Raw genomic sequence first — 7,076 nt, 5'->3', positions numbered from 1 at the left:
TGGGTGCTGCTGTGTGGCCACGGGCATCTCCACAGGGCACCACGAGTGCACCATCCATGGGGAATGGCCATGGGCAGCCATGGTGGGCACCCATGGTGGGCACCCAATGTGGGCACTGCTGTGTGCAATGGCCACGGGCACCACCATGTGCACCAGCCAAGAACATCTCTCTGGGCGCTGGCCACGGGTATCTCCATGAGCATTGGTCATGGGCATCTCCCTGAGCATCATTCATGGGCATTTCCTGGGCACCAGCCACAGGCATCTCCTTGGGCACCAGCTATGGGCACCGACCACGAGCATCTGCTGGGCACTGGCCACAGGCACAAGCCATGGGCATCTCCCCAAGCACCAGCTATGGGCACCAACCACAGGTATCTCCTGGGCACCAGCCATGAGCATCTCCCCAAGCACCTCCTGGGCACCAGCCATGGGCACCACCACATGCATTGGCCACAGACATCCCTATGGGTCCATCGGAAGGCGCTGGCCACGGGCCACCACCCCCCAGCAGGGGCCAGGGGCACCCACGGGTGCCAGCCGGTGGCCAGGGCAGCCCACCTGTGAAGCCGGGCTTGCAGATGCAGTCGTAGCGGTTGACGCCGTCCTGGCAGACGCCGTAGTCGCAGGGGTCGCTGGCGCAGTCGTCAAAGTTCACCTCGCAGTTCACGCCTGGCGTGGGCGGGCACCGCCGGYGTCACCCGGGTGCCACGCCCTGGGACACCGCGCCCGCCGCCCCTCCCACGCCCCCATCAAGCACYGTGCCACCCAGCACCATGTCCATCACCCATCCCATGCCCTGATGGGACACCACGCCACCCATCACCCTGTCCATCACCCATCCCATCCCAATGGGGCACCCTGCCACCTAATGCCATGCCCATCATCCCATATCCTGATGGGACATCATGCCACCCATCACCCTGTCCATCACCCATCCCATGCTCTGATGGGACTCCATGCTACCTGGTGCCATTCCCATCACCCATCCCACCCCGATGGGACACCATGCCACCCAGCACCGTGCCCATCACCCATCCCATCCCAATGGGGCACCCTGCCACCTAATGCCATTCCCATCAACCCATATCCTGATGGGACACCATGCCACCCATCACCATTCCCATCACCCACCCCATGCTCTGATGGGACTCCACGCCACCTGGTGCCATTCCCATCACCCATCCCACCCTGATGGGACACCATGCCACCCAACGCCATGCCCATCACCCATCCAATCTCAGTGGGGCACCATACCACCCACCATCATGCCCCTCTCCCGTCCCATCCCAATGGGACACCATGCCACCCAATGCCATGCCCATCATCCCATGCCCTAATGGAACACCATGCCACCCATCACCACGCCCATCTCCCATCCCACCCTGATGGGACGCCATTCCACCTGGCGCCATTCCCATCACCCTTCCCACTCCGATGGGACACCATGTCACCTATCACCATGCCCATCACCCATCCCACCCTGATGGGACTCCATTCCACCTGGTGCCATTCCCATCACCCTTCCCGCTCTGATGGGCCACCATGCCACCCATCACCATGCCCATCACCCATCCCATGCTCGGATGGGCCACCACGCCACCCATCACCAGGCCCATCTCCCATCCCACCCTGATGGGACGCCATTCCACCTGGCGCCATTCCCATCACCCTTCCCACTCTGATGGGACACCACGCCACCCATCACCATTCCCATCACCCATCCCACCCTGATGGGACACCATTCCACCTGGTGCCATTCCCATCACCCTTCCCGCTCTGATGGGCTACCACGCCACCCATCACCATGCCCATCTCCCATCCCACCCTGATGGGACACCATTCCACCTGGCGCCATTCCCATCACCCTTCCCATTCTGATGGGACACCACGACACCCATCACCACACCCATCACCCATCCCACCCTGATGGGACTCCATTCCACCTGGTGTCAATCCCATCACCCTTCCCACTCTGATGGGACACCATACCACCTATCACCACGCCCACCACCCATTCCATGCTCTGATGGGCCACCACGCCACCCATTACCACGCCCATCACCCATCCCACCCTGATGGGACGCCATTCCACCTGGTGCCATTCCCATCACCCTTCCCGCTCTGATGGGCTACCACGCCACCCATCACCATGCCCATCTCCCATCCCACCCTGATAGGACTCCATTCCACCTGGCGCCATTCCCATCACCCTTCCCACTCTGATGGGACACCATGCCACCCATCACCACGCCACCCATCACCCATCCCACCCTGACAAGACTCCATTCCACCTGGTGCCATTCCCATCATCCATCCCACCCTGCTGGGCCACCATTCCACCTGGCACCATTCCCATCACCCTTCCTGCTCCGATGGGCCACCACGCCCCCCATCACCACGCCCATCGCCCCCTCCCACCCTGCTGGGCCACCGTGCCAGCAGGGACGGGCGCAGGCAGCCTACCCGAGGTGCCGGGCAGGCAGTTGCACTGGTAGTGGTCGATGCGGTCGATGCACTTGGCGCCGTTGCGGCAGGGGTTGCTGTGGCACTCGTCGAGCTGCACCTCGCAGCGGTAGCCCGTGTAGCCGGGGGCGCAGGCGCAGGTGAAGCCGGCGATGGCGTCCACGCACGTGCCGTGGTGGCACGGGTCCGGCGAGCAGTCGTCCACGTTGCGCTCGCACAGCGGCCCCTCGAAGCCTGCGGGGCGGGGCCGTGGGTGGGGGGCACCCGTGGGTGGGGAGGGGGGTGTGCCCCAAGGTAGGAGTCATGGGCATGTAGGGGACACCCATGGGCCAAGGGTGCAGGCAGAAGGGGCACCCATGGATGCATGGGTGGAGGAGAACATGGGCAGGAGGGGGACACCATTGGCTGAGGGACACCCATGGGCCAAGGGTGCAGGCAGAAGGGGCATCCATAAATGCATGGGTGGGGGAGAACATGGGCAGGAGGGGGATGCCCTTGGGTGGGGGGCACCCATGGGCCATGGGTGCAGGCAGAAAGGGCACCTATAGATGCATGGGTGGGGGAGGATATGGGCAGGAGGGGGATGCCCTTGGGTGGGGGGCACCCATGGGCCACGGGTGCATGCAGAAGGGGCACCTGCTGCTGGGATGCATGGGTGGGGGAGAACAGGAGTAGGGGTAGTGACACCCTTGGGTGGGGGGCGCCCCCAGGTAGGAGTTATGGGCATGTAGGTCACACCCATGGACCAAGGGTGCAGGCAGAAGGAGCACCTAGAGATGCACGGGTGGAGAAGGACATGGGCAGGAGTAAGGTCACCCTTAGGTGGGGGACACGACCAGGAAGGGAGCACCCTTGGGTGGGGGGACATCCTTGGGTGGGAGGCACCCCCACATAGGAGGCCTGGGCACGAAGGGGACACCCATGGGCRAAGAGTGCAGGCAGAAGGAGCACCCAGAGATGCATGGGAGAAGAACAACACAGGCAGGAAAAGAGGCACCCTTGGGTGGGGGGCACCCATGGGACCAGGGGGGGGTCAGGGTGACTCAAGGGGGCTCGGGGGGGGGGTCAGGGTGCCGGGGGCTCACCCTCGGCGCAGCGGCACTCGTAGCCGTTGGGCCGGTCCAGGCACTTGGCGCCGTTGCGGCAGGGGGTGCTGGCGCACTCGTCGATGTCCGTCTGGCACATGGGACCCGCGAAGCCTGGGCGCGGGTGCCGTGTCACCGGGGGGGTCCCGGGGCGCCCATGACCTCGGGGTGCCCTTGTCCCCAGGGTTCCCGGTGTCCCCAGGGTGCCCACATCCCCGGGGTGCCCTTGTCCCCAGAGTTTCCGGTGTCCCCAAGGTGCCGATGTGCTCGGGGTGCCCCTTGCGCCCCATGTCCCCCACGTGCCCAGTGTCCCCAGGGTTCCTGCTGTCCCCAGGGATCCCGGTGTCCCCAGGGTGCCCTATGTCCTCAGGGTGCCCATGTACTCGTCTCGCTGGTGTCCCTGGGGCGCCCATGTGTCCAGTGTGCCTGTGTGCCCGGTGTCCCCAGGGTTCCTGGTGTCCCCCTAGGTGCCCATGTGCCCGGGGTACCTGCATTCCCAGGGTGCCCGTGTCCCCAGTGTCCCTGGTGTCCCAGGGTGCTCATTGTCCCTGGGGTGCACAAGTGCTCGGTGTCTCCAGGGTGCCCAGGGTTCCCAGTATCCCCAGTGTCTCCGGGGTGCCTGGTGTCCCTGGGGTCCTCCTGTCCCTGGTGTTCCCAGGGTGCCCAGTGTCCCCGGGGTGCCTGGTGTCCCCGGTGTCCCCAGCTCACCGGCGGGGCAGGAGCAGCTGAAGCCRTTGACGCCGTCGTGGCAGCGGCCACCGTTGACACAGGGGCTGCTCTGGCACTCGTCCACGTCGAGCTCGCAGAAGGTGCCGCTGAACCCTGCGGGCCACCCGCGTCACCCGTGGTGCCACCCCCAAGGTGCCACCGTGCCGCGGCCACCCCCACGGTGCCACCCTGCAATGCCACCCCAGTGGTGTCACCCCCAAGCAACTCGTTGTGCATCAGGCCAAGGGGTGCCCYGGGGTAGGCAGGGACGGTGCCAGGGCCAGGGGATGGTGGCAGTCCCATACCAGCTCCCATACCAGGCCAGGGGACCAGGCCAGGTCTCATGTCAAGGACAGGAGATGGTGGCAGCCCCGTGCCAGCTCTCCTGCCAGGACAAGGGACCATGCCGGGTCCCATACCAGGGCCAGGGGACAGTGATAGTCCTGTGCCAGCTCCCATGCCAGGACAGGGGACCATGCCAGATCCCATGCCAGGGACAGGAGATGGTGGCAACCTCATGCCACCTCCCCTACCAAGACAGAGGACCATGCCAGGTCCCATGTCAGGACCAGGACATAGYGGCAGCTCCATGCCAGCTCCCCTACCAAGATGGGGGACCATGCCAGGTCCCACGGCAGGCACAGGGGACCATGTCCAGTCCTGTGCCAAGACAAGGGACCATGCCAAGTCCCACGCCAAGGCAAGGGATCATGCCAGGTCCCATACCAGGGACAGGAGATGGTGGTAGCCCCATGCCAGCTCCCCTACCAGGACAGGGGACCATGCCAGGTCCCACGGCAGGCACAGGGGACCATGTCCAGTCCTGTGCCAAGACAGGGAACCATGCCAAGTCCCGTGCCAAGACAAGGGATCATGCCAGGTCCCATACGAGGGACAGGAGATGGTAGCAACCCTGTGCCAGCTCCCCTACCAGGACAGGGGACCATGCCAGGTCCCACGGCAGGCACAGGAGACCATGTCTGGTCCCGTGCCAAGACAAGGGACCATGCCAAGTCCCATACCAGGGACAGGAGATGGTGGTAGCCCCATGCCAGCTCCCCTACCAGGACAGGGGACCATGCCAGGTCCCACAGCAGGCACAGGGGACCATGTCCGGTCCCGAGCCAAGACAGGGGACCACGCCAAGACAGGGGACCACACCAAGTCCCACGCCAAGACAGGGAACAGCGGCAAGGGCAGAAGCTGCACCCGGGAGCAGGTGACCCCACCAAAGACCTCACCAAGGCAAGGCGGGTGGCAGGGCGGGTGGCAGGGACGGGTGGCAGGGGCGGGTGGCACTCACCGGCCATGCAGATGCAGGTGAAGTCGCCGATGCGGTCGAGGCAGGTGGCCTCGTTGCGGCAGGGCCCCGACAGGCACTCGTTGACGTCGGTCTCGCAGCGGGGCCCCGCGTAGCCCCGGCCGCAGCGGCACTCGAAGGAGCCCTGCGTGTTCACGCAGCGCCCAAAGTGCTCGCAGGGGTTGGCGCCTGCCGGGGGGGGCCCGTGGGTGTCAGCACCCCGCGGCCTCAGCACCCGCCGGGGTGGGGTGGGGTGGGGGGGGTCCCCCGGGTGCCACCGTCCTCGCAGGGGATCGCTGGGCTGGTGGTGAGCGCTGCCCAAGGGTGTTCTCCACCTGATGGTGTTCTCCACCCAGGTGTGCCCACCACCCATGGGTGTCCTCAACCCAAAGGTGTTCTCCACCCGGGTGTGCCCACCACCCATGGGCGTCCTCAACCCAAAGATGTCCTCCACCCAGGTATGCCTGCCCCCCATAGATGTCCTCAACCCAAGGGTGCCCTCAACCCAAGGGCATTCTCCACCTGCGGGTGTCCTCCGCCCAGGTTTATCTGCTCCCCGTGGGTGTCTTCAACCCAAGGGTGCCCCCAACCCAAGGGTGTTCTCCACCCGAGGGTGTCCTCCACCCAGGTGTGCCCACCACCCATGGGTGTCCTCAACCCAAGGGTGTCCCCCAGCCAGGTTTGACCAGCACCCATTGGTGCCCCCCACGCAAGGGTGCCCCCCCTTCAGGGGTGCCCACACTCATGGGTGTCCTCCACACAAGGGTGCCCCTCCACCCAGATGGGCCCACCACCCAGGAGTGCCCCCAACCCATAAGTGTCCCCCCACCCAGGTTTGCCCACCACCCATGGGTGCCCCTGCTCCTGCCCGTGTCCTCCTCCCCCCATGCATCTGTGGGTGCCCCTTCTGCCTGCACCCTTGGCCCATGGGTGTCCCTTCATGCCCAGACCTCCTACCTGCAGGTGCCCACCACCTAAAGGTGCCCCCTTTCCTGGTCATGCCCCCCAACCAAGAGTGTCCCTGCTCCTGCCAGGACCTCCCCCAGCCACACATCGCAGCAGCAGGCGTCCCTTCCGCGTGCACCCATGGGTGCCCCCCACCCACGGGTGCCCGCACACCGATGGAGCACTCGTCGACGTCCTGGTCGCAGGCGCCGCCAGTGAAGCCGGGGGGGCAGGTGCAGATGGCGCGCCCGTTGACGGGGTTGGTGTCGCACACGGCGTCCTCGTGGCAGGGGTTGCTGACGCAGGCGTCGTCCAGGTGGCACAGCAGCCCTGGCGGGGGCCCGCCGGCATCAGCGGCACCCTGGGGTGCCCCCCGCCCCGGCCGCCACGGCCCCACGTGYGGGGGGTCCGGGGTGGGACAGGGGGTGTGGGGCACCCACGGGCGGGGGTGACTGTGGGGTGTCCACCATGGGCCCTGGGTGCTCCAGGGTGCATCTGCCCCGGGCCAGGTGGGTCCACCCCACACCATGGGTGCTCCAGGGTGCATCTGCCCCATGCCAGGGGTGTCCACC

The 7,076-nt window shown here is 66.1% G+C and overlaps 1 protein-coding gene across 1 annotated transcript in view; it reads right to left on the bottom strand.

Moving 5' to 3' along the window:
* The window catches only part of LOC112962795 (neurogenic locus notch homolog protein 3-like), a gene marked incomplete at both ends in the record, with an annotated part of 31,270 nt that overhangs the window by 21,891 nt on the left and 2,303 nt on the right, over window positions 1-7,076 (bottom strand). The window contains 6 exons of the mRNA XM_026059268.1: window positions 528-672; window positions 2,467-2,700; window positions 3,552-3,665; window positions 4,260-4,373; window positions 5,563-5,748; window positions 6,679-6,834. Of these exons, the coding sequence (XP_025915053.1) occupies window positions 528-672; window positions 2,467-2,700; window positions 3,552-3,665; window positions 4,260-4,373; window positions 5,563-5,748; window positions 6,679-6,834 (949 nt within the window). The remainder of the gene's footprint in view (window positions 1-527; window positions 673-2,466; window positions 2,701-3,551; window positions 3,666-4,259; window positions 4,374-5,562; window positions 5,749-6,678; window positions 6,835-7,076) is intronic.

The sequence above is a fragment of the Apteryx rowi genome, unplaced genomic scaffold (assembly GCF_003343035.1).
Source record: "Apteryx rowi isolate R43461 unplaced genomic scaffold, aptRow1 scaffold_1545, whole genome shotgun sequence".
NCBI classification, from domain to species: domain Eukaryota; kingdom Metazoa; phylum Chordata; class Aves; order Apterygiformes; family Apterygidae; genus Apteryx; species Apteryx rowi.
The sequence above is the reverse complement of the archived record's forward strand: the minus strand, read 5'-3'. Positions and strand labels throughout refer to the sequence as shown.